Source organism: Cebus imitator, unplaced genomic scaffold (genome assembly GCF_001604975.1).
Source record: "Cebus imitator isolate Cc_AM_T3 unplaced genomic scaffold, Cebus_imitator-1.0 Scaffold3, whole genome shotgun sequence".
Classification (NCBI taxonomy): Eukaryota; Metazoa; Chordata; class Mammalia; order Primates; family Cebidae; genus Cebus; species Cebus imitator.
Window position 1 is genome coordinate 10,951,445 of NW_016107318.1, and position 27,519 is coordinate 10,978,963.

At 34.9% G+C, this 27,519-nt stretch overlaps 1 protein-coding gene and 1 long non-coding RNA gene across 5 annotated transcripts in view; one reads left to right on the plus strand and one right to left on the minus strand.

Annotated features, from left to right (window-relative positions):
• Positions 1–2,851, minus strand: part of LOC108306774 — a 90,862-nt gene extending 88,011 nt beyond the window's left edge. The window contains exon 1 of the long non-coding RNA XR_001826276.2: positions 2,778–2,851. This is a non-coding gene — a long non-coding RNA (uncharacterized LOC108306774). The remainder of the gene's footprint in view (positions 1–2,777) is intronic.
• A 36-nt stretch (positions 2,852–2,887) lies between these two features.
• ZRANB2 (zinc finger RANBP2-type containing 2) lies at positions 2,888–20,906 on the plus strand. 4 transcript variants are annotated; one of them, XR_005200875.1, is made up of 11 exons: positions 2,888–3,239; positions 5,355–5,407; positions 5,499–5,607; positions 7,204–7,286; positions 11,556–11,632; positions 11,871–12,005; positions 13,136–13,305; positions 14,788–14,874; positions 17,263–17,421; positions 18,447–18,517; positions 19,062–19,377. XR_005200875.1 is itself a non-coding variant. In XM_017531883.1 (11 exons), exons 1-10 carry the CDS (start codon positions 3,184–3,186, stop codon positions 18,474–18,476), a joined length of 963 nt encoding a protein of 320 aa, XP_017387372.1. In that variant the 5' UTR covers positions 2,888–3,183; the 3' UTR covers positions 18,477–18,517; positions 19,062–20,906. The 4 variants fall into 4 exon arrangements, 3 of the variants coding, with proteins under 3 accessions (XP_017387372.1, XP_017387364.1, XP_017387375.1); XM_017531883.1 differs by having other exon boundaries at positions 18,443–18,517; positions 19,062–20,906; XM_017531875.1 differs by lacking the exon at positions 18,447–18,517 and having other exon boundaries at positions 19,062–20,906.
• Positions 20,907–27,519: the final 6,613 nt, after the last annotated feature.

The following is a 27,519-nucleotide window of genomic DNA, read 5'->3' on the forward strand; positions in this document are numbered from 1 at the left end:
CTTCCAGTTTGGGCTATTTTGAATAGTACAGCTATGAACATTATTGTATACATCTTCAGTGAACATTATGTGCATTCCTGTTGGGAATATGCCTAAGAATGGAATTTCAGGGTGATAGTGTATAAAAATGTTCAGATTAACAGATTCCGACATTTTCCAAAGTAGATGTATCAACTAATACTTCCACCAGCAATGTATGGGAATTTCACTTGCTGTACATGCTTTCCGACACTTAGTGTTGTCTGAATTTTTCATTTAAGTCAGTTTGATGAATGCATAATGGTATCACATGGTTTTAATTTGCATTCCTCTGACTTGTGGTACCAACCAAGACATAGTAAGCCCACAATAACCTATCCTTCCTAATGATTACAGTGAGAAACTCAAGAAAAAAATACCAAAAGCAACTACCTGAAGACTCTGGAAAAACAAACAAACAAACAAACAAACAAAAACAGGTAAACTGGAGTGGAAAGTGAAAACCTGGAGAAATATTCTGTGTATTTGCTTTTTCTCTTTTCTCACAGCTTTTGACTTGAGGCCTGACACCTAGTGAAACTATGGTGGCAGCAAAAACTGACAGAAACCTGTATTTCTTGCCAGATGAATGGGGATAGAAGGCTTTTGTGGGACAGAAGTTATTGGGGGGAATACTTAATTTTTTTTACATTTCTCTCTCTCTCTCTCTCTCTCTTTCTCTCTCTCGGCATTGTCCCAAGAGTGAGGGACTAGGCTTGGACATCTAAATACTAAAAGAAGCTCTGTTTTTCTGGACAAAGGAAGTGGGAAAGGAGGCCTTTGTGGTTTGAAGAGTTGTAGAGGGAATCCACATTTTTTCCTCTCTCTTTTCTCTCACTACTTTGTCTCAGAATCTGCCCTAGTCATCTGCTACGCCAGGTGGCTACAACTCCAAGAGGAACCTCATATTTCTGGCCAGAGGATCTTGCAAGACAAAGGGAGAGGAATGTAAGAGCAGAGAGCTAGAGAAGAGGATCCCCTAATTCTATGTATGAACCCATACAGTTCTGTGTTCACACCTAAACTGAACATGTGCAGGACAGACACAAAATAGCATAGCAAAACTGAATTTCACATTAAACTATTGCTAACATCCCTAAATAATCACTCAGTGTTGTAGGTATAGGATAGACCCAAAGCAGCATAACAAAGCCTTTGAAAACCCAGCTGATATGGAACCAGTACTCATAGAAGATGAGACTGAACTTTTGACCTGAAACAAATTCAATCAATTGCCTCCTAAAACAAAATAAAAAGCAACATTCCTCAAAGCCGTTTAACAGGACTCAGTCTATGCAACATAATATTCAAAATGTCCTGGATAAAATCTATAATTACACAGCATAAAAGAAATGGAAAAATGTGCCCAACTTGCAAGGGAAGAATAATCAATATCTGCCAACTCCTAGATAACCAAAATGTTATAATACAGATTTTAAAGCAACAATTATAACTAGAAAGTAGTTGAACAATTCCTCTCCTAAATATAGTCACACTTGCATAAAGACATTTCAGTCAATGATGAATCACATATACAAAGGTAGTCCTGTAAGATTATAATACCATATTTTTACCGTACCTTTTTTATGTTTAGATACACAAATACTGTGTTACAATTGCCTACAGTATTCAGCACAACAAAATGTTATACAGGTTTGTAGCTTAGCTGCAATAGGCTATACCATATAGCCTAGGTGTATGGTAGGCTCTATCTGCTAGGCCTGTGTAAGTACATTCTATGATATTCAGACAACAGCAAAATTGAGGAAGGTGGCATTTCTCAGAACATATCCTTATCATTAAGTGAGGCATGACTGCATATGCTGTATTCTAAAAAATATATTGTATTTATATATTATAATCTATGCATAAGAATGCTCATACTAGGGTTGTTTGTAAAACCAAGTCTGGTAAACAGAAGGAATAAACTGTCACAAGGAGTATTACCAGTATACATCAGTGAAAATAACAGAACTACACCTATACACTTCCACATGCCATTACCTAGGATTAATTTAGAAGCATAATGCTGCATGAACAAAAAAGAGTCCATAACCAACTATGCTGATACAGCTCATCAAATTAAACATACATGTATGTTAGGTTCTGAAAGGAAGGCCAGTGTTAAAGAAAGAGAAGGTGGCTTAACAGCAAACGCAGGCTTTATAACCAGCATACGACTTACAGAGGTGGGAAGCCAGCTTAATGCCAGTGCCCACTGCTACTTACAGGCTGGGGTGATTTATAGGCCTAGGTTGGAGTGGTCTGGGGGCCCATGGCCTGCTGCATGGGAAAATGTCCATAAGTGTTCCCAGGATGTGGTGTTCTTTGCACTTTCTCCCAGCAGAATATAATAAGAGGCAGGCTGTTTTTCACCACCTCGTGGAATGTTTCAATTTGACTAAGGCCTGTAAAATGGCAAGGGGGGCTTACAAAAATGGTGCAGTTTGGACTAACAATGTACACAAATTAAATTTTTAAAAAGCAAGAAAATAAATCCCAAATATGGGGAAATATTATCTCTGGAAGAAAGTAATGGGATGGAATCAGGAAAGACACTGGTAATTTAAACAATGGTGGCAATATCTCAGTTTTTAAATTACCAGTTGGTTCCCACGTATATGTTGCTTACTTATCTGTTACACCTATTTATGTATTTTAAAAAAAGGTTTCTAAACGATATCCTATGTGTATGAAATAACAGAATTCTTGTGCCTTAGTAAAATAATTTCTCTAAAAACTCTTGGAGACAAACGAACCTCACGCCCCTGAATTGATCAGTCACTTCCGCCTCCACTTTTCCAGCTCCGCCTATGGAAGCGGAAGTACTTTACTCTAGGGTCCTCCCACCTGTAGGGGGCTCTCCGAGGCTTCTAGTGCCACGAAGGCCTCCTGCCTGGGTTGTCCTTGTGGCGCCTGTTAGTTTAGTCCTAGAAAAGGTATTTGTATTTTAACTTTTTCATCTAAGAAATAATAGCGCAGGCCTCTTAGTCTGGACAACAATGTTCAAGCTGATTTCCTGACCAGTGCCTTCATTGTCAAACCCTGACGCAGTAGTAGGCGGGAGTCAGGCGGTGTCGGGACAGCCCCGAGTTGCCGAAAGTCCCCGGCCCGCTTTCTCCCGTGAAGACATAGTTGCGGGTGGCTGTGCTGGTGGCGTTCAAGATGTCGACCAAGAATTTCCGAGTCAGTGACGGGGACTGGATTTGCCCTGACAAAAAGTGAGTTCAAGAAGGGTCCTGAATTGAGGCGAAGTTTATTAGTGGAGGCTTTCCCAGTTCCGTTGGGTATTTTCCTTTTTCTGTGATTTCCCGTGCCTTAAGAAGGGTTGAGGCGGCGAGCCGCCAGTTCCTGGGCGGGAGGAAGGCTCCCCGTCTCCTCATGAGTGAGGTCTTTCCCGGAGTCTTTGTTTTAGATCTGTCTCCAGCGTTTCCTCGACATTACCTCTCCAAGGTGGCCTCTCTTTAGAGTGCGAGATGGCCTACCTTTTTGCCCCCACACCCCACCCCCGCCCCGGCCAGGTTTCAGCGATAGGAAATCTCTCCGTCAGGCCAGCTTGGTGTTAGATCTCCCCCACGTGACTTTTCCCTGCAGAACTTTATTCTTGTTCACGGAAAATAGTGCTTTCTCGCACTCGTCCGTTTGCCTCTTATAGTTCACCTTGTTTTGTATTTTTACTCAAACTTTTCCTCCGTAGTATTTTTCCCGTTTCCCCAAGCTCTACCTCTCTTTGGTTTGGGAAATTCTGACCATTTTCTTTGTCGATCATTAATTTCTCCACAAGAATTGGGCTTTTCCCCTCCTTAGAGCCGAAAAGGAGAGAAGAGGCCTGTGTTTTTGCCTATTCAGCCCTTAAGATGCCTGCAGCAGTGAAGCACATGTGTTAGTGGCTCTGCTTTTTGACATCGTTGCGGAAGCCAATGTACTCTGTTAAATTGTTAATCAGATTTTTTTTGAAGGGTGCAGAAATAGGTGTATCTATTCAGAAATAACATGGAAAATAATTTAATGTACAACTCATGTTCAGATAAAAACTTTTATTTCTTGTACCTAAATTAGCCATAAAGGTGTTTTGATTCTAAACAGCAAAAACTTTGGAACAAACCTGGGTTTAATTAAAATTCTATTACTATTTAACTGCTAAAAAATAGGAATAGAATTGCTCTTTTATAATTAATACATAAAATAACTGGATACGGTATGCAAACAGTGACGAATTCTAATTGGTAGTTATTGATAGTAATTTGATATTAAGATGACCTGAAGGAATAATTCAAGCCTAACAAATGATATTGAATAGAACCAAAGTTATATGTTGTGAATAACATTGCTCTGAGTGGAAAGACAATATTGAAAACGTTCAAAAGAACAACAACTTCTGACTTTTGTTGTTACCTGTAAAATAATGTGCTTTTGTCAATGTCTTTAATGACAGCACAGGTAGATATTTGAGGTAGGAATCAAGGAGAGTGCATTTTAACTCATTTACAAATATATGAATAAAATGTTGCTTGTACAAGATGTGTAAATCCAGGAGATATTTTCAGAGTATATTTTCCATACTTAATGGAGTCATAAGGAATATTTTTAGGGGAAAAACTTAGCCTAAACGTTATTTAGAGTGTTGCATCACATATTTCACATCTGTGTTGTATTCTAGTATAAGACTTTAAAAATCAGCCTTTAAAAATTTAAGTGTGTGCACGTGCACTACTGAGGTCATGTGAGTGAACCAGTAATTCTTTAGGTTTGAGTTCATTGAGCATAAGCATAAAGTCATGCCATACTACGTGAGTTGATTGGTTTTGGTGGTTGTGTCACTTTTCTCAGGTTGGAGAAATGCCCTGTAAAACTCAGTTTACTTACAATTATAGAACGTTTTTCTGTTTTTAGTCACTACAACCTATCATCTTTGATTCCTTACCATTCTACCTGCTACCTGCAAAAAGATAATTCCAGTAAGATCCATGAGGCCCTCCTTGATTTGTAGGGTTTATTCCTCATTCGTCCACTCCTAGAGTTTAAAACTCGCTAATACCTTATAAGTAATTACTGAAGTAAACTCACTTCCAACTTTATAAAGAGATTATAACTAATGATATATGCTAATGTGAGGACTTGAGGGAAAGATCCTAAGTAATGTAACCAAGACCACATAACTGGTAAATGGTAGATTGGGATTTCTAAATTGTGAGGAGTTATTTGGTAGGTAACATTGACATTAACATGACTAAGATGGATTAGAAGTTCTGGATTCCAGATATGTAGTGAGGACACATTAAAATGCAAGATTTTACAAATTTAAATTTTTATAAATGCTTTTTATTCTATTTCAGATGTGGAAATGTAAACTTTGCTAGAAGAACCAGTTGTAATCGATGTGGTCGCGGTAAGTATTTAAGGAAAGAGTCTGTTTATACTGTATATACTTCATTTCTTTGTTTCTCCATGTTCATCTTTCATGATTTTTCTGTTTTCAGAGAAGACAACTGAGGCCAAGATGATGAAAGCTGGGGGCACTGAAATAGGAAAGACACTTGCAGAAAAGAGCCGAGGCCTATTTAGTGCCAATGACTGGCAGTGTAAAACGTATGTGTTTTGAATTGTCTGCTCTTTATTCCAAAATAATAGATCTGGCCATTGCTTGTTGATGTTACCAGCTCTAATTAGCCACATTGACAAACCAGGGTAACCCTTTAAATCAAAAGTTTGTTGATTGTTATTCAGTCTCATCTTTAAGTGTAATATAAAGACATTTTAAATTATTCTTTGCATTTTTGAATGGTAATAGTTGTTACTATGATGGATTGTATATGCCGGTAAACAAATACTTATGGTGAGCTAACAGCCAGTTGCAGGGTGGCAGTACTTAAAAGTACTAAGGCCTACTTCTTTGTTATTGAAAAATTCCCCAAATTTTTAGACTGTATTGTTAGTGTGAAATACACCACAAAACTCATTTTACCTGTTTACAAAATGATGTCAGAGTCATAAGTTGTGTGCCATAAGTAATTATTCCTAATTATAGGTAGGTTTCATAATGATTTTTATTTTCAGGTTTAGATTTAATCCAATTCTTTATTGATTTTTCCAACTTCCATCTTTTCTCTATGCAGATGGATCCCATGGGTTTGAAAGAGGACTAAATCAGAAAAGAGTATTAAATAAATTTGCCTTTTGTTCGTTTGTATTTTTTGTTTCATGTTTTTTGTTTTTGAGATGGGGTCCCAGTCAGCCACCCAGGCTGGAGTGCTGTGGGGCGATCTCAGCTCACTGTAACCTCTACCTTCTGGGCTCAAGCAGTCCTCCTACCTCAGCCTCCTGAGTAGCTTGGGACCACAGGCGCGCCACCATGCCTGGCTCATTTTTTGTAGTTTTGGTAGAGACAATTTTACCGTGTTGCCCAGGATTCGAACTCCTAAGCTCAAGCATTCTGCCTGTCTTGGCCTCCCAAAGTGCTGGGATTACAGGCAAGGCATGAGCCACTATTCCCGACAAGAAAGTCTTAAATAATTTCTGATCTGCTAGATTATAAATTTGTATTGGAAAGTTTCCAGCAAGAGATTTGGTCACTGGATTTGGTATGCTGTGGAATTCAGTGCTTGAAGTGATTCCTCAAAAAAAAAAAAAAATTAACATTATGTATAGGATATAACCATACTCTTTAAGGTAAATTCAGAGACTGAGAAATTATTGGAACCTTTAATTTAAAGTGATATTTTTTCATAAGGCATCAGAATTTCTATACTGGTTCAGTATCACTTACCTGAAATGTTCGTGGGCTCAGCATCCCTAATCTGAAAATCTGAAATGCTACAGTGAGCATTTCTATTGAGTGTCATGTCCTCTTCCAAAAAGTTTTAGATTTTGGAAACTTTTTGAATTTTGGATTTGTGGATTAGTGATACTTGACCTGTGGTTATAGTTGATCGTTTAATTCTCAAAATTACAAAGGCACTTCATACTGCATAAATTTTGCTTCTCTGGTTAAATGGTTCACTTTGTTGTTGAAACCCACATTTACTCTTCAGACCATTGTACATTTTCTTTGTTTACATTACCGCTTAGTAAACATTTCTTTATGATAGTTTCATCGTAGTTTTTATTTTAAAATTCTAAAATATCTAAAAATATGATATTCACCTATGTTATAGCCTGCTAATTTGATATTTTTCACTTCTAAAGTTGCAGCAATGTGAATTGGGCCAGAAGATCAGAGTGTAATATGTGTAATACTCCAAAGTATGCTAAATTAGAAGAAAGAACAGGTACGGCACAACCACATTTTAACTAAGTAATTTTTTTTAAAGAACTAAATGTTGAAACAATAATTGTGTCACCTTCGATTAAAAGCACAGTAAGTGAGGATTTTGTGTATTCTGCACTGAATGTTTCTTACTGGGGTTTTCTCCCCCATTACACATACAAATTTTTTGTTTCACAATTTATAAAATCACAGTATTAAAGACCTCTACCCTAACAAGGAGAGTCATAATACTTTTAGAATATTCTCCTCCTTTCCCTTATAGTGGTTTACCTGTTTGTTGTTAGTAATGATGTAATGATATCATTTTTTAATTCTTTTTATAGCCTGCTGTGACTTAAAGGGCAAAGCCACACTATTTAAAGTTCTTCTAAAGCTTAGGCAATAATTCTGAAACTTAGCTATGCGTTAGGATCATCTGAGAAACTTTTTAAAATACAGATTGTAAAGTGCAGAACTGTTAAAGTTATTTGGCGGTAAGTTTCCAAAATCTTCAGGTTGTTTGGATAGTGTTTAGTAATCATTGGCCTAAATAATAGCTGATAACTGTGTGTGTTACTGGTGAGATGAAAATGTTTACCTGATAGCATATAGTTTTCCATTATCAGCAATTAGCCCAACCACATTAGCTGTATACTTCAAATCTGATTTTGTCATTCAGCTGCTCATATGTCACATGATCAAAGGATTCCATCTATATGTAGTCACCCTATCAGACTTATACTTGGTGAATTACTTTCCTGTTTTCTTTGCCTCTCTAACTTTAGGCCATTTTCACTGTCTATTTAGCTTCTAGGGATCAGAGGGCCACTGTTGAATCTTTTTGACCTGGCTCTACTAGACTTCAACAGAAATTCTATTTTTATTCCCCCCCATTCCTTTTTAAAAAATTACATTCTCATATGAGGAAACATTATAACATAATGTCCTAGATTTTTTTGTTTCCATTTTCAACCCTCAAATCCTACCTTATTCTTAGGAAGTGATTTTGCCTTTCCGCTGATGGGGTAGGTTAAGGTCTTCTGACAAGGATCTCCTTTTTTTCTTCCCCTCACTGAAGGTATGCATCCCGCCTCCCCACCTTTTATTGTTTGTATATTCTGTCTCCTTTGTAGGTTTCTCTTCTTTTGGTCACTGATGTTGAGATTCTTCGTGGCCATCTCTGGCCCTCTTTTTTTCCCTCTATTTTCTAGGTGTTTTCTTCTAAGCGCAAGGTTTAAGTAACTTTGCATGATGCCCAAGTTTATGTCTCCACTTCAGATTTCTCTGACCCATATATCCAGCTGCCTGTTCAACATTGCCAGGCAAATGTCAAACTCATTATATTCAAACTGAATTTGTGAATTTCCCCCTGGGACCTGACCCTCTTCCAATTATCTCTTTCTCATGATTAGTACCACTCACCATACATTTGTTATATAAGGTGGAAATCTTAGCCTAGATAGCTCTTTCTTGGTATCTCCCATACTCAAAAAATTCTTTTCCATTACCACCCTAGGCAAAGATATTATGTTTTATGGAAAAATAGCCACCTAGGTGGTTTCTGCATATGGGTTATTTCCAAATTTAAAACTCCCTTTTTTAAAAACCCATTTTGATTGCTTTTGGGATAAAGTCTAAAATCTTTTTAACAGTTTCAAAATTTAAAAAAAAAAAAAAAAAAACTTTCTCTTTTCACATTCTCCTTGACCTATTTCCTGACTCCTTTATAGTTTCATTATCACAAGAACTATAGTTTAACAGAGAAGTAAGCAAATTTTATAGTGATAAATCCTCACTCTTCTTTGTTTTTTGCTGTCTTGAACCTTTCCCACTTACTTAGCTACAAGTATTTGTCTTTGCTGGTAACAGTTGAAGGTGTGAAATAACTTACTCTGTTGCTTTCCAATTTCTTTTGGCTATTTGTAATAAAGCAGTACAGGGTTCAGGGAGCATTTCCTAAGCATGAGACAGGATATGAATAAAAGGGAATGTGATTCACTACCTCTGAAAGATAGCTGGCTTTTTCTGCATAATTCCATCAAATTGTTCAGTAATTTACTCTTCCTGTTTCAGGATTTAGGGTTATTATTGTTTTTGTCAGCTTTCTTTTAAAAAAAAATTAAATATAATGGCACAAAAACAATTTTAGTGCATTGTAATTTTTATTCTTTTGGATTATTTCCTTAGAATAAGTTATCAGGAGTTAAATTAATTGTTCAGAGTATAGAGTCACAGAATTTTCCTGTTAGGCCTTAGTTCTTCCTTTGAAGTACATGTTTTATTCATCCCCTCTTTCCTCTTTTTTCCCATTGTCACAATCCTGATCCAAACAATCATTTTAAACCTGTGTTTGATTCTTTCCTGGCCCTTCCTCAGCTTTTTACATCCTACTGTGAGACAAATTTGAAAATACATTCATTGTAAGACACTAAAATCTACAGAAATTCATGGTTGCTTTTTAAAGCCTTCCAAAGAAATTCAAATTCATTAAATGATTCCAGAATTGTGTTTTCTGTATTCATTCCTTGAAGACATATTCGTAGGCCACTGTGCAAGGTCTTGGGGATACCTGGGTGAGCAAAATAATTTACAGCACCAATGAAATGAAGTCCTCTTTTACAAAGCTTATGCTTAAACTAAGAGTGAAAGATGAGTTACCCAGGGATGAATTAAACACTCGTCTTTCTGGTTTGTGGAGCAGAAATTAGGAGAGGTGGTGGCAAGAGTGGAAATAAGAAACCAATTTATACAGCATTACCTGCATTGCTTTAAATCGGTAGAATGAAGGAAACATAGCATTCCATTGATTCCACTATCTCAGATATTAAGTGAAAATTATATGCTTCAGTTTTTTCATCATAGGGAACTAGTGTATTTCCCATTTGTAGGGAAAGAGTTAATGAGCTAGCTTTATATGGCCTGGGTTCATAAAACATACCTTACTAATGCCTTTGTTGTCAACCATTTTGCTGTTTTTTTCTGTGGCTTGTATGAGAAAATGTGAAAATTGTTCTGTATTAGCTGTGATACTCATTTGAAAATAATTTTATTTACATACTTTTGAAAAATAAGTTATGTGAGTTACAGTTCACTTTCTCATCTTACTATATTTTTGAGCTCTCCATATTTGTCATTACTTTTCAGTTTTTTTCTCTGTAAATTATTTCTCTAGATCCCACGTATGTTTAAAAATACTAACTTCCAAGTATTTTGAAGTTTTCACTAGTATAATGAAGAAAATATGTCATATTAGTGTGCGTTTTTTTTTTTTTCCAGAAAGTGAAATTGTAAAAAGATTTTTAAAATGCTAATGATAGGCAAATTTTAAGTTACAAGTCCTAATTTTTATTTAAAAAACTTTGTATTATAAATCTATTTAGAATTTTGCTGACTAATGAAGTCTTTAAGTCTAGAAATCACTGGCCTTATGTGCTGATACTGCACTGGAATATGTGACCAGTTAGATTGTATTACTCTTGATCAACACATACTTCTTTAATTTTCCATGGGAGACTTTTTCATAATATGTCAGCTCACTTTTCCTAAAACTAGTTCATTTTTTAAATTCTAGCCTCTCCTTTAAGCTTATGTCAGAAACTTGCCAATTGAATCGTATACATTGGTTATGAGAGAATAGTGGTTTGCTAATCTCAACTGCTTTTTAATAGAATGATTTAGTTTCAAAATTTACTGGCTAATTCAGAGAACCTGTGTGACCTTTACCTATGTGTTAAAAAACAATTAAACATTAAAACCAATTTAACCAAGGCCAAACGATGGCCTTTATTGTGTTACTGTATTTGCCTATGTAATTAGGACTTTTCCAAGCTCTAATAAGGCCCACTACATTTTAAAGTAGCAAAATTTCATTGTATCAGAAGATTTTTCAGAATATTTGCAACTGGTAAACAGTGGAATTTAATGCTTAGTTGTTAATGAGCCTACTGTTTCCAGAAGAATTACGAGAAACTGTAGAGGAAAGCCCTTTAAAACTTGGTTATAGCAGAAGTTTGAGATGTTTTCCACTAGTACGTTCTATGAATTTAATGAGTCATATAGGACAATTTGAAGTTGAAAAAAGCTAGAAGTATAGCCATATGATGTTCCAACTAAGTTATCTTTATTTTCTGTGGTCATTTCTAGTATGCTTTCTTAAAGACTGGTAATTTATTAAATGGATAGGCAGCTGTTGTTGATTAGATTTTTTGTTGTTTGGAGATTATTTGGGTATGATGTGTTTAGTATTTAAATGAATTGTCATAGGGTAACAATTTGTGCCCTCTTTTTTAAGGATATGGTGGTGGTTTTAATGAAAGAGAAAATGTTGAATATATAGAAAGAGAAGAATCTGATGGTGAATATGATGAGGTAAGCTATGTGTTGGTGTTCAGGTTAAATATAAATTAGAAAAAAAATGATAGAAAAATTTCTTAAATGCAAAGGAAAACTTTTAAACATACTTTATTTTTGTAAGTGCAATTTGAGTCTTCAGCAACTGATCATTTTCAGGGAATCAAAACTAATATCTAAAAATAATTTTTTAGAAAAATGCATTGGGTTTAATGCATTATCAGCTGACAAATATTTTGAAATTGTTTTTCTCCAGTTTGGACGCAAAAAGAAAAAATACAGAGGGAAAGCAGTTGGTCCTGCATCTATATTAAAGGAAGTTGAAGATAAAGAATCAGAGGGAGAAGAAGAGGATGAGGATGAAGATCTTTCTAAATATAAATTAGATGAGGTGAACAACTTTCTTGACTTATTTCCCCTTTGTCTTATTTGAGTTATACCATAACCCGAATGCTTTTGACAATCTTAGACACTTGGTTAAAATATATTCTGTGTTTTCCTTTGTTCTCACAAAGGTTTTGAGTTCCCGCTTTGCCAAGTACTATTTGTACTTGGAACACTGTTGTTCTGGAGATACGGTAGTGACCAAAACAGAACCACCTTTCTCTTAACTCAATTCTAGTGGAGGGAAGATATAAATAAAAAAGATAATTTTGATAGCAATAATGTTATGAAGGCACATGATGTAATAACAGTTTAAAAGCAACTTTGGTTTTTGCTGAAGGTTAATGTCTGAGGAGGTGAAGTTTGTGCTGAAACTTGAATGATAGGGAGGAGCCACCTGTAAGAGCTGAGATGAGAGCACATTGAGGCAGAAAACAGCAAATACAGGTTCCCTAAATAGGAAATAAGCCAGCAGCCTTCAAAAATACCATACATAGGCTAGTACAGTTAGAGCAGAGGGGAGAATGAGATAAGGGGGACAGCACACAATTCCAGTAATACTTATTCTGTCAGGCCAGAGTGTAAGTTTTATGCCATATTAAGGGTACCTTGGAGCCTGATCATAAGAGATTCTGAAATGTAACCAGAGAAATAATAAGCCAGTTTTAAAGTTTTTAAGAAAAAAGTAAGATATATTTATCTGGCCAATGTTTCTGATGACTCAGTTTGTTGAGATATTAGAGAGGCAGAATGGATCTTCAGATTTGAGGAGACCAGATAAGAGGTTACTGTAATATACTAGAAAAGAAGGAACAGAGTTTCTAACTAAGATTAAGAGTTGTGGATTCAAGGACTTTTAAGGAGGTAGACTTGAAAATTTTTAAGTAATGGGGTTGTTACACTATGTGTGACAGAAAAAGTGTGTATAACCTCCAGGTTTATGTCTGCAATACCCGAGATAAAGTTGTCAAATTTCTTTGAGGTGAGTTTAGTAGCTGAATTTTAGAATTCAGAATGAATTTGCTGAGATACCTGTGATACATACATATGGAGGTGTTTAGTACACTTAGCTGTTTTATCTTTTCTGGTAGGTAACACTAATATCTAAATGTCTACTTATAATTGAATTTTTGTTAGGATGAGGATGAAGATGATGCTGATCTCTCAAAATATAATCTTGATGCCAGTGAAGAAGAAGATAGTAATAAAAAGAAATCTAATAGACGAAGTCGCTCAAAGTCTCGGTCTTCACATTCACGATCTTCATCACGCTCATCCTCCCCCTCAAGTTCAAGGTCTAGGTCCAGGTAAACGGGTACAGGTCAAGGGTAACACCAGTCAAAATGTCAGTATCTAACTTTTTTATTTATAAATTTTGTTTTTCTTGACAAAATAAAATTTCCTTTTAATTTAAAAAATTTAATTCAAGTCAACATTTAAATAATTTTTTAGCTTAGTGCCATACACCTGTTGTCCAGTATTTTTAGAAATGTAAAGTCTTGGCATGAACCTTAACGTATTTTGGCCTCATGCTTTTGACTAAAATAGACTTAAAAACTGAATTAAATCCTTACATACACTTATATTTAATTAAGCCAAAGAGATAGCTTACATTTAGAAATTAAAGGAAGATCTGTATTTCCATTCAAGATGTTGGAGGCTAGCACAGAAATTTGCTAGGTATTAATTAAATCATTGCTTGTTACACGGTATTTTAATAGTTTGCTTTGGTATCAGTATTCTGAATAAAGGAGCAAATTCAGCCATATTAGTTCTGTTGACTAAATGCTCTTAATTTTGAGATGTCCAGGAGTAAACTAAATAGAGGACTCAGTTGGTGTACTTGAATATTCTTTTGTTTGTTGATATAAAATATGTAATCTCTGATTTTATAGTTAACAATAAAAATAAAATTTTAGGTGAGTGAAAATAGTGATTTAAATTAACAGAGTCCTCTTAAAAAACCTTAATCACAGTTAATTGATGGCATGGGCAATTTTAATCATATTTAGGAATAAAATATTAGCTATTAGTATATAACAACTAGATATGTGTTAATTGAGCACAACAGAGCCTGAGAGCTTAAGGAAGTGGGGCTATAACTAGTAATTTCGTGGTAAAAATATAGTGATCTTTTTCTGCAGGTTATGATTATAAGGGACAAATTATAGTTGCAAATTAGATTAATGAATTTTGTGGATTTTAAAATTAGTATAGACCAAATATATTTCCCTTTGTGTCATGTTTTCCAAAAATGTAATTGTCTAACAGTGACAGAATTATATATTCTTCCTTTAATTCTCTAAGCATTGAGTATACAGAAAAATACAGGGATGAAATACACGCATGCCAACCTTCAAAGCATTGTACTAACTAGAAACAGAAATAGAATGGAATTTATAAAGGAAAATGATGAGACATTTTAGAGAAATTAAGTAAAAACTGCCACATTCTGTTTCTTGGATGTATTAGTTCTGGGTAGCTTTTTATTAATTACTTGTAAACAGAAAGTATTCAGTGTTTTTGTAATAAGGTGATAATACTCAATGTTTTATTTGTACAGTTGAGTGGCTTTAGGGTAATTTCATCACTTGGAAAGTGATAGTTATTTTTTAATTATCTTTTGTTATTAAAAAAGCTTATTTAAAATAGTGTTTCGAAAGTATGTATCTTGTATAGTTATCTTTTTATATGAAAATGAACTCTAATAACTATTTTTCTTTCAGTGTTCATATCACAAAGTTCAATTAAATGGTCCTGGAAAAAAAAATCCTTCCGTGTTGTTCCAGGTCCCGTTCAAGAAGTTCTTCCAGTTCGCAGTCAAGATCTCGTTCCAGTTCCAGAGAACGTTCGAGATCTCGTGGGTCGAAATCAAGGTGAATGAGGTAGCATCTCTCTGTAAAGCAGAGAGAAAAATATTTAAAGGCTGCAGAAGGTGTTGCTGCTTTTTTTCCCCTTATTTTGCTTCTACTTGTCAATTTTATTTTAGCATTAGCTAACTAATGCACTTGCCTCGGCTTAATTTTCTCACCATAAAATGTTTCCATTGCCAGCAGTGTGCCAAGACATTCCCATGATTGAAATAAGGTGGCTATTTTGCATTATGCAGCGTTTGTTATTTTGGCGATAATATGTGATAAAGTAGGAAGATGAAGCCAAATCTTCTCGCCACATCTCTAGTATATTAAGGCCAAACACAGTGGCTTATGCCTGTAATCCCAGCACTTGGGGAGGCTGAGGTGGGAGGATCACTTGAGGCCAGGAGTTCAAGGTCGTAGTGAGCCTTGATCACAGCACTGCAATCCAGCCTAGATAACACAGGAGTAAGACCATATCACAAAAAAATAAAATAAAATAAAATAATAATAGTTCAAATAAAATTATATATGTAAATAAAAAGAAAAATTTTCTTCATTATTAAAATGAGGGAAAATAGCCCTACCTCAAAAGAGGTTCTGTTTTGCAAGGCAGTTGTTTTCAGAAATAGATTTGCTATTTATATCAGATAAAGTTCCTAGAAAGTACTGTATACACATTTTCCTTTCTAATTTTACACAGAATATTATTTATAGAGCATAAAACACTAAAAACTAAATCAGGAAGTATAGTTGGTTTAGATAGGACATGGTCTTAAGTAGTAGTAGACAGTGTTGTAAACGTTCATATTGCATGTAGTCACATCTATAGAGGGAAACATAATTTGAAAGAATCTCAGGAAACTTTTTTGTATTTAGTCAAAATATGCTGTCTTTGTTTTTAAGTTAATTTATGATGACCTACTAAAGGTATCTAAAATAAAAATAACAAAATGACTGAAATTCCATGTTTGTGGAAATTCACATTGAAATCTAACAGTGGCACTTTTAGTAAATTTACTGCTTTGAATGAAATTTAGCATTAGAGGGCTACCACAGTGTAAACACATTAAGGAGAAGACAATGGTGTGCACATTTGCCTTATAAGCCAATAAGAAGTAGATAACAAGGCCAGGCTCAGTGGCACCCGCCTGTAATCCCAACACCTTGGGAGGCCAAGGTAGGAGGGCTGTTTGAGCACAGGAGTTCGAGACAAGCTTGGTCAACATAGTGAGACCTCACCTCTACTAAAAATAAAAATTAAAACAACAAGCCAGGCATGGTGGTGTGTTCCTGTAGGCTAAGGTGGAAGGATCACTGTGCTCTGGAGATGGAGGGTGCAGTGAGCCATGCTTATGCTACTGCAGTGCAGCCTGGGCAACAGAGCAAGACCCTGTCTAAAAAAAAAAAAAAAAATAGAAGTAGAGAGCAAACATATTTTTTATTACCATTATTTAGTATCAATATTTCAGTGCTTTATAGGTAAAAATCCTTAAGTTCTGGTCTTAAGTTCTGGTATTCCCTTTGGGAACCATTATAATTAAAGTTTACAGAACAGCCTTCATATACTTCCCAAACATTTTTTCATTGCTTGTAACTTTCCAAAGAATTCTCCTTTTGGGCTTTCTGGTTTTATTTTAAGCCCAAAGGTGAATTTTTTGGGAAGTTTGAGCTAAATTCCTTCAACCAAAATACACAAGTGAAGAAAAAAAATTTGTACTTAAACATTTGCACATTTACTTCTACCTGAAGCATGTGAATGTCAACACTTCATACTTCATAAAAAGTGGGTTTTCATAAAAATAAGCATTGTAAATATAAATCATTTTAAAGTTACTTTTTATTTCTTTTTGAAGATTTGGCAGTTTGGTACATTTACTAGTCTTGTTTCTGTCCCATGTACCTGGTTTTTCTGTAACAGCTTAACTAATGAGTTGTGTAATTCCACATGGAATTATGTTTATTTTCCTCAGGAAGTGGTTATGTTTATTTTCCTCAGGAAGTAATATATGATACATATTTTCTCCTTAAATGGAAGGATGAAGGATGTAGTTTCTAAACATAAAGTCCTGTTAATGCATTTACCTGCCGATTTTATAATACTCTAATATTTGTGTATACTTTGGGAAGCCTTAAAACAAGTCTTAAATTCTATGTTGATATAAGCAGGGTTTTAATTACATATAATAGAATTTTAAAGAGATGAAATTATAAAATAATATACCTAAGTAGAATGTTTTCCTGGTTGATCCAGAAGTCTTCTGTTGAGTAAGCAGTAAGTATTCTTCCTTATAAAATTTTCATAGTTTTTATAAATCCTGTTATTTTTGGAGCTATCTGATTAAACTAAATAGTCTTCCTTATTTCTTCTTTTAATGAAATGTTTGATTTGTTTCTCAATCGATGAAGATCCAGCTCCAGGTCCCACAGGGGCTCTTCTTCCCCACGAAAAAGATCTTATTCAAGTTCATCATCTTCTCCTGAGAGGAACAGAAAGAGAAGTCGTTCTAGATCTTCTTCATCTGGTGATCGCAAAAAAAGACGAACAAGATCACGGTCACCCGAAAGGTTTGGGTTTCTGTAGAAATAAGAATGGGTGTTCTTAAGTGTGTTTAATAGATAAACTTCCTAGTCAAGGGTTAGATTTTTACTATCTCCTGTGTTCCAGCTTTCTACTTTTCAACTTTCAACTTCAAAAAAACAGATTACTTTGTTTATGCTTTGTAATTTGATCAGGTTGTTTAGAATTGTAGATCAAACCATTCTTTGATCATTTTATTGTTTAAATTTTTATTTCTATATATAATTTTTATAGCCAACTCTCGGTTATTTCTGTCTTTCAAGATTGCAATTCAGAAGCTATATGCTGAAGTAATTTATGAGTTGACTTTTGTACTTATGCCTCTTTAAATACTAAAAGTCAGGAATTCTAGAGCATCTAATAAAAAATTAACTTTCAGATCATTGGGAATCTGTCCTCATTTAAATATGTGTAAATGCATTTCCACAGCAAATTGCTTCATGCCCTTTATCTATAAGGAAATTATTCCTTGTAGCTAATACATTTTTCATCTTGCAGTCCAAATCATTTTTCAAAAAAACCTTTATTAGGTTACTTTATCCGTATTGACACGTTTAACAATGGCAGAGTGCAACTGTCATCTGCCAACCTTTTCTGCAACAGGCTACTCAGTTTCATTAATTTTCTCTTTGTTCTCAATTATATAGTCATTTTAATGGCATTATTTGTAGTCTTTGCAAACTTTTCATATTCTATTAACTTGTGAAAATAAAGATTATGTAAACTCTGATAATTACTGGGTTCAGTGGTAGGATTATCTCATGATTCCTACTTGTACAGAATGATTAGTTTTGCTTCTTCGCATTTTGGAGTTTAGATGTTAAGATTACACACAGTCTTGTTTCTCTGCCTTTGTTTCTTTGTAAAAAAAAAAAAAATTACTCTGTATTTGAGTGGAATTCGTTCTGTTGCTTTCTTACCACTTCTGCAAATTTTTATCTTAGCCACATATAATCCCCCTAGTTTGTTGTCATCTAAACTTAATGAACATGTTCTCTATTCCATAAGCCAGGTGATTGGTGAAAACACTAAACAACCCTGAGCCCAGGGCCAACCCCTACGGAACACCACTACTTTACCCAGGTTGATATTGACTTATTCATATTAGCTGCATGAATATAACCCTATAGCAAATTGTACAGTCATCTTGTGTGACCTAGATTTCCAAAACTTATTTATGAGTATATTTTATCATACACAGAAGCCTTGCTGTATTTTTTTTACATATAGACTTCTTACACTTTCTACACCGTGTCACAGGGATTGGTTTAGTCACACTTCCATTACCAAGTCTATATGCTTTTGTTGTGCATTTTCTGTAATTTTACACATTTTTGCAAGGCTTTTCTTCAGTATCTTAAATAATTGAGAGGTGGCTATATTTTGAAATAAGAGGATACCTTTTTTTAATTATAGAAAATTTAAAGTTGTATTTGTATCATAAGGGGGCTCATATCCAAAGTCTAAACATCAGATAACTTTATGTGTGTAAGTTCCTATCTCAGTTTTTAATTTTTTTGCTAGCATCATGGTACTGAATTTTGTATATTTTCACAGTCTTAAGAATGAATGCTGAAATTCAGTTCTAGCTTACTAGAATGCCTACTTTCTCCATTGTGTCTTACAGATGCCACAGGTCATCTTCTGGATCATCCCATTCTGGTTCCCGTTCAAGTTCAAAAAAGAAATAATGCATTAAAATTTACATCTTAAAAAAATCCAGTACAGTGCATGAAGCATATTTTTAAAGAAGTTGGTGTTTTACTTGGTCAGAAGTGCTAAATCTGCTAGTAGAGGTGCATGCCTTTCATTGCTTTTCAAAACAATGCAGCTGTGTTTATTTGTGAAGTTAAAAGTAAATAGCATTTTAAGCCATAATGTCCCAAATTAGATGCTCTGTCATTCATTATTTACAACCATTTGCTCCATTTAAAACCATTTCAGCTATAACAAAGTACTTTGCTTCCTAATTTAAACCCATTTTTCTCATTTTCAAATACATCCTGTCCATTGGCTAAGACAGGATTACCTAGGCTTGCCTGAACTTTGGGCATGGAGGCAAGACTGGAAACTAGTTGGAAACAGCGTATTTATGGAAAAGAAGTCAAACTGTGCTGTTAACGGATGTCAAAGTGATTCTCACCAAAAAAAGTTAAACTATGTTATAAAGCAGCCAACTGTAAATGTCTATTTTGAAATTCCCTATGCTAAGGGTGCCTTAGAATCATTGTCTCTCTTTTATCCAGCTTTACTTTTTTGCTCCACCACATTTAATGCAAAAGTATCTTGTGACGCCTAGAAGGAGAGAAGTGGTATTTATTTTCCTTTCTGACACATAATTTGGGGCAAAAAAGAAAGTTCAACAGTTTATCACTTCTCTGCTGATATGGTTGCTTGATAAAGACATCTCAGAATGTTTACCATATTTTAAGAAGCTTTGTGTGATAGTCTTTAAAATCTAATTATCAAATATAATGTGGTAGAAAAGGCTGAATCATAGTTAATGAGCAAATTGAAGTAAGCTTTTTAAGTGTATTTCTCTTTTGGTGAAAGGCCAATGGAGACATTGTGAATTTAAATGAATATTTGCCTCAAAATGTTAACTATAAACACACTGCATATAATTTTCTTCTGAATAACAAATTAATGCTTATCTCTGCATGATGTAAGCAAAAATCATTATTTTTCCTATTCATTTGAAATAAGTTATGGCTTAAAATGCTTTCGGAGTTTATTTCTCAAAATCTGGTCACATGAGCTTCAATTTGTTTTCTGGTTTAAAAAATAAAAAGGTTTCTCTTAACAGTGTTTCCAGTGACAATGCAAGGTAAGTATATCAAGGAAAATCAACACTTGTGCTTGGGGGCTTTTTGTTATGGGGTATTGATTTCTGTTTCTTGTTTTTTTTTCCCCCATAACATTGTCGGCTGAAATTTAAATAAAAATTATGACATTTTAAGATATTTCATAGACAGACCAAACAAAAATGTTTTTTATTTTAAAGTGAATGTTTTTCTCTTCAGCTAATCTAACAATGAAAGCAAAATATCTTATGTAGAAATATTTTGATAATATTTTTACAGTGAGCTTTCCCGTGTTTTTATGTCTTAATTTTCTTTGCTGCATTTATGTAGGTTGCACAAGAACTTTTACTCTCTTGTATTTGTGCCTCAGACTTTTTGAAAGTCTACCTTCTAAATTGCCCAGATGATCTAGATTCTACATGTTACCGTTGGTTTATTCTTGTGCTTTCTGTATTTAAAACTTTGGCTGTACTAAGCAAATGCAAGGTTATAATTTAGCTAATAGTAGTTTATAGACAATTCTGATGATTATGATTTCATTTGGTTTGACTAAGCTGTACTAGTTCATTTCATAAGGAAACGATACTGTAGACAAATGTAAATAAAGCCTGTGAGTCAAGCATCAAGTGGTGTTTTTTAGAAATAAACTAGAGATTTTTAAGCTGTGATCTAATGTTCATTTTTAAACTAATTACAGTTTCATTTGTTACCTTTGATTTGTTAATTTTTTACACTCTTTATATTCACCTACCTTTTATATAGGAGTGTTTGGTGTTTTAAATTCCGAAGCCATTATCACTGCAACCTCAGAATTTTTAATTTTAATCTTTTTTTTTCTTTTTAAATAGAGAGCTCCTAAATTAGTTGCACACTTCTTGCCAGAAATTACATCCCTTATTCCATGTGGTAAAATAGCATATCATAGTGTGCTTCCTGAATTACTCTTACAACTGTCACCCTATACAAAGCACTCAACAGTCCACTTAACAGCTAAGTTTTCTTAAGTTTCTATTTGGAATCCTTTCATCTAAGCAATATTGAATGATACCTTGTAATAATGTCCAAGTTTAGAACTAGATCTCTAGGCACAATTACCAAGCTAAATTAGGTCTTTGAAATCATCTTGTCTCCCTTCTATCTGGTATACATAGCTGGTATTGTGGATGTTGGTAAGAAAGTAGGGAATTTCCCCACTTTGCTCCCTGTTTTTGACATAAGGGTTAAGTGTTTTTAAATGTTATTTAAATAAATTTTAAGTGTGTGTGTGTGGGTGTGTGTATGTATGTATTTGAGTAGATGGGTTTGTTGGATTTTTTTTCTTTTCTCTCTTTTTTTTTTTTTTTGAGACAGAGTTTCGCTCTTGTTGCCAAGGCTGGAGTGCAATAGTGTGATCTCGGCTCACTGCAACCTCTGGCTCCCCGGTTCAAGCGATTCTTCTGCCTCAGCCTCCAGAGTAGCTGGGATTACAGGCATGCGCCACCACACTTGGCTAATTTTGTATTTTTCATAGAGATGGGGTTTCTCCATGTTGGTCAAGCTAGTCTCGAACCCCTGACCTTTGGATCCGCCCATCTCAGCCTCCCAAAGTGGACAGTTTTAATTTTAAGACAGTTTCGTGTGTGTGTGTGTGTGTGTGTGTGTTTGCGTGTGTGTGTTTGCGAGTGATATTTGAGTAGAGTGTTTTAACTAAAAGTTTTGTGTGTTTGTGAGTGAGAGAGATTTGCAGACATTATCTAATTCTCCCTGTGATATTGTGAGGATATATACTATTGCATATCTTCTGTTTTATGAAAAGGAGGGTTAGAGCACAGGGAAAAGCCTTGCCCAAGGAAGCCACAGGAATAGCAAAGTAGGGATTCACCCCCAAACGTGATGGCAGACTTCAGTATTATGTCTGATAAAAGCCAAATCTCTTTGAGAAAATAAGTGTGAAATTGCTAGGCCAAATTTTTTTTAGTCTGGTAATTTTGTAGAGAATATCTAATTTCAGTCAATTATAGGTAGGGAGGTTAGACAAACACTATTTGGATGACTTTTGATTTATGGAAAGTTGCAAAGATTGTACAGACAGTTCTCATAAGTCCCCACCAAGCTTCTATGATCATTAGTATCTTATATTACCAGTTATGTATATTTGTCAAAACCGAAACCGACATTGGAGTATTAGTATTAATTGCATTACAGATTTTATTTGAATTTTACCATTTTTCCCCTTAAGATATTTCATAACCTAGAGTACCACATTGTACTACTAATATCTTCATACCCTCTTCTGTTCTATGACAGTTTTTCATTCTTTCCTCATTTTTGATGAGTTTTACAATCAGAGTGAGTACTGGCCAGGTGTCCTCTAGAATGTCCACCACTGCATTCTGTATTTGACTGGTTTTTCTCATGATTAGATTGGGATTATGGGGGTTTCACAGAACACCACAGAGGAAAAGTGTCTTTTTTCATCACTTCCCATGAGGGTACATGATAACCCTGTGACTTCACTGGGAATGTTAACTTTCATCATTCGGTTAAGATAGGGTTTGCCCTGATTCACTACTGAAGTTACTGTTTGTCCTTTTACCTACTGTTATTCTTTCAAATCAAGTTATACTAAGTGTAGCCCATCATCATAGTAAGATGGGGAAATTAAGTTCTGCATCCTTTTGGGGTTAGGTATTGACACAGTATTTGGAATTTTTCTATAAGAAAGGTTTGTCTCCATTTGTTTTACATATGTACTCAGATTTGTTTATTTTATGTTTGTTATTTATTTTGTTGCTCAGTTTGTTTCAGTTTTGGCCATTGGGAGTTCTTTCAGATTGGTTTCTGTGACCTTTCACAAACCTCTATTCTCTGATCGCAGGGAAAGTAGATGAGAGAGAGGGAAGAATGTTGGATAAGTATCAAATAGGTGGAAAAATGGAGTGCAGAGCTGTGGCAAGGTGATAGGGAGTGCCTTCAACATTAAATGGGAGCCTCCACAGTTAATTGTAGTATGAGGAGGGATGGGTTCAGATTGTATTACAGTCAAGTTTGTAGTCACTGAGAGTGAGTAGTAAACACTTAATGGGTTTTGTTTTTTCCCAGCCACATTGAACTACATGGCTGCTTAAATAAGGGTGTTGTAACATTACACACGGATATAAAAAATAAACATCTGGTAATTGTTACTAAATATTTGTTGAGCAAAATGAAAGGTGCTGGAATAAGAAAAATGTTAACAATAACTTAGTAAATTCTAAATACTTCAATGCATGGTTAAAGTGTATCTAAAAAGATTTTGAGGAAAGCGATACAACTTTAGTCAAAGAAATAAAAATACCTAAATTTGAAGCAAAAAATGCGTAGAACAGCCCCTCCCCTTAACCTCAATTTAGTGGGAGAAAGCTCTTATAAAATACAGTTGTACTTAAGTGCCTGTGGGTAATTGGTTCCAACATCACCCACAGATAGCAAAATTTAAGGATGCTCAAATCCCTTATATAAAACAACATGGTATTTGCATGTAACCTATGTATATCCTCTCATATACTTTAAATCTCTAGAGTAACCCTAATACAGTGCTACATGATACTTCATGTAGAATCAGCATAATACCATGTGGAGAATTCAGTATTGTCTTTGGAATTTTGTAGCATTTCTTTTCCTTTGAGTATTTGTAATTTGCAGTTGTTGAATCCATGGATACTGGATACAGAACCCATGAATATAGAGAGCCTATTGTTCTTCAGGTTAGAGATAAAGCCTCTCATAAAATAGGAACAGCTTTGCCTGAATAAAGAGGCAAACTCTTTAACGAGTTGACTGAGCAGTCTTGAAGGACAAGTTTATAGATAAGAAAAGCGAGCTAAGGTCATTCTCTTTGCAAAACTTAAGATTTGATGTTTTTAGGGAACTAAAAGTACCATGGCTGTGGGAAACCTCAGAGAAAGACAGGGAACTTTAATAATGCTGTTGGAATTAAACTGGACCGCAGTGAATATTGACTACAAACTGATTATTTGAATACCTAAGTGTTTAACACTGAACAATGAGATTTTTGCACCTACCTTAAAGATCTGTGTCCTGTTATCAGTGAGGTTATCACAGAGGCTAAGTACCTGCAACGTAAATGTAATGGGAACTAAAGTTTAATGAGTGTGATGCAGTGGTAGAATTGTCAGTGATGCTTGGTTGCTGTCTATTTCTTCTGCTCGAGTCAAAGTGCCTGACTTCAGTTTTTAGTTCATGGTAACTAAATGACTTGGGACATTCTTTATTCCTAAGTTGTTACACCTGTAAAATGAAAATGACAGTGTAGGAATTCTAAATAATAAAGTATTTGGCACATAAGTATACAGCCAGTATTGCCAGTTTTTAATCCATTCCCCATGTCTACAGATATTTAATACATATACACACACGTACATTGTGTGTGTGTGTGTATGTAACTCAGCATAATACCCTGTGGAGAATTCAAGTATTGTCTTTGGAATTTTGGAGCTTTTTCTTTTCCTTTGAATGTTTTTAATTTGCAATTGTTGAATCCATGGATACTGGATATAGAACCCATGAATATAGAGAGTTCTTCGGGTTAGAGATAAAGCCTCTCATAAAATAGGAACAGCTTTGCCTGAATAAAGAGGCAAACTCTTTAACGAGTTGACTGAGCAGTCTTGAAGGACAAGTTTATAGATAAGAAAGGCGAGCTAAAGTTATTCTCTTTGCAAAACTTAGGATTTAAGTTTTACATGAAGACATTTATATATATACATATATAAATCTATATCTGTGCATGTGTGTATATGTTCTCAGATGCCTATTTCCCACTTTTTATAGAGCACTAGAGCCATATATCTAGCTGCCTCCTGTGTATTTCCCTTTATTTTTATTTTTTATGAAGATGGGTCTTGCAGTGTTGCCCAGGCTGGCCTCGAATTCCTGGACTCAAGCAATCTTCCTGCCTTGGCCTTCCAAGGTGCTAGGATTATAGGTGTGAGCCACTACACCTGGCCTGTATCTCCCTTCCCATGTTAAACAAGCAATTTTACTGTATCTAAATTCTCTAAACCCTCTATCCACCAAACCTGTATCTCATGTTGTATTTCATATTGATAAACATTGTCATCAGTAACTTGAGAATCCTTTTAGATTTCCTTTTTTGCCTTCCTATGCGAAACAAAATCTGATTTACTTAGAACTGAGAATTCCGCTTCTTAATTCTCAAACCAATACTCTTCTGTTACCACTGCTTTCATTTGTAGGCTAGGATATTACCGTTTCTTCCTAAATGGTCATTTGGCATATAGTAGGGTTTTAGTAGTAGTTGCTAAGTGAATTTGTTTCACCAAGCATTAATGTTTTCATCACTTTAATGCTAGAATGTTCTTAACAAGCAATTTAGTTCGTGTTATTTCTTTGCTTAAAGCCTTTCAGTGCCTTTTCATGGCTTTCAGAATTAAACTAGAATCCTTTTGCGTATAGTAAAAAGTTTCAGATTTTTTTTCAAGACACACTACTCCCACCTCCCAATTCTAGCATACTTAGGTACACTAGCTATGCTGAACTAGTAGTAATAGGCTTTCATCTTAGTACAAGTTTCTTACACCTGGAATGCCCTGCACTTACCCCACTACCATTCCTTTTTAGCCTTCATGACTCAATTCGGAATACTAGGATGCCATCCCTGGTTTCTCTTCAGTTTCCATGGGAATTTGGTGAAAATCCTGAGTTTCAACTTCGCCAATATCCCTCTCCCTTAGCATAGTGTGTGTCATTATAGCAAGCCCTCAGTGTTAGATGAGGGTCAATTAATATCTGTTACCTTTCTCAAGATTTTGATCAGTTGTATTTTTTCCTCATTACTGATATAGAATAATAAATGCTCTGTTTTTCACTGGAAAGCATTCTGATTGTGAAAGGAGTTTTTATTCTGAAGTTAAAGCTTTGTAAGATAGACCATTGTGACCGTCATTAAACTTGTGTCAGAAGAAACTTTTTTTTTTTTTTTTTTAATCTTTATTTTAGAGACAGCGTCTCACTCTGTTGGCCAGGCTGGTCTGAAAATCCTAGCCTTAAGTGATCCTCCTCCAGCCTCCCAAAGTGCTGGGATTATAGGCGTGAGCTACCATGCCCAGCTTTTTTCTGTTTCTTACGTCCAAGAAGGCCATGTCTTCACAAGCCGAAAAAACTTTGAAGTTATCCATCCAGCTGTACTTCAATAGAGGATAGACACCTCTAGAACATGTAAATAAACTTTATTGTCCTCAATTTTCTGTTTAAAGTATGCCAACTTATATTTTATTCCACACAAGTAAGACATTTATTTTGGCTTATATACATAACACTAACTGTTACGAGCTATTTGTGTGGTAAGTAATGAAATAAATACCTGAAAGTCAAAATCAAAATGGAAGTGTTGAGTTTGGATGAAGCAAATCCAGTTAATTACAGTCTATCCTCATATTAACTCTGTTAGTGACACTGTTACCTCTAGTCTAGCTGTTGACTGTGAACCTGTCAAAAATGTTGGTTTTTCAGCAGTATTTTCCCTGTGTCAGAATGGGAAAATAAATTATCTCTATTCTTATGATTTGAATAATGTATTAGAGCCTAAGAATTTTAAAGTGACATTAGCAACTGTGACATGAGAATAGGAGATGTTTCTACCTTTGTAAATAGTGCAATTAGAATTACAAGATTGTGTTGCCCCATATCACACTCAAACTTGTGTCTCCTATTTGTTATTATTGATGCCCTAGAATCACACGCAAAAAAAGAAATGTTAAGGAGAATGTAGTTAATTTTACCAGAAGTGACTGGTAGAGTCTACATCGATACTCTCAGGCTGCACACCTAGTACCTGTGGTACTGCTAAAACCCTAGTATAGAAGAGTGCTAAGAAGGAGGAAAGAATAATGAAAGTTATGTTTTGTGTTTTTTCCTCAGATTAGTGATAATGAAAATGTTTAAATTCAGGCCTCCCATAAAGCATTCTATATCATAAAGTCTAAGGCAGGTACCTTACCGTGAAAAACATTTTGAAGCATTGATGACTAATAAGAGAGACAAAATGTTTAACCTACAATTTTGGTGAAGCCATTGGAAATTGGCAAACCTAAACTGTTTCCTCTATATTTGGAGACTTCATCTGTTGTTAAAGGGTAGGAGGGAAAGCAGATGTCAGGGTTTATAGTTAATGTAGGTGCAAAAGAAAGTCTTGTTCAAGGACTCTAAAGACATATTTAGTACTTAATATTATACATTAAAAATTCATTTTTTAGGTATCACTGCATTCTGGTATCATTG

Bases quoted from the DNA above. Each gene is read 5' to 3' on its own strand.
- ZRANB2 (XM_017531875.1), top strand. From the start codon at position 3,184: ATGTCGACCAAGAATTTCCGAGTCAGTGACGGGGACTGGATTTGCCCT. The intron at 7,287-11,555 runs GTACGGCACAAC...CTCTTTTTTAAG, and splicing joins TAAATTAGAAGAAAGAACAG to GATATGGTGGTGGTTTTAAT. The intron at 12,006-13,135 runs GTGAACAACTTT...AATTTTTGTTAG, and splicing joins CTAAATATAAATTAGATGAG to GATGAGGATGAAGATGATGC.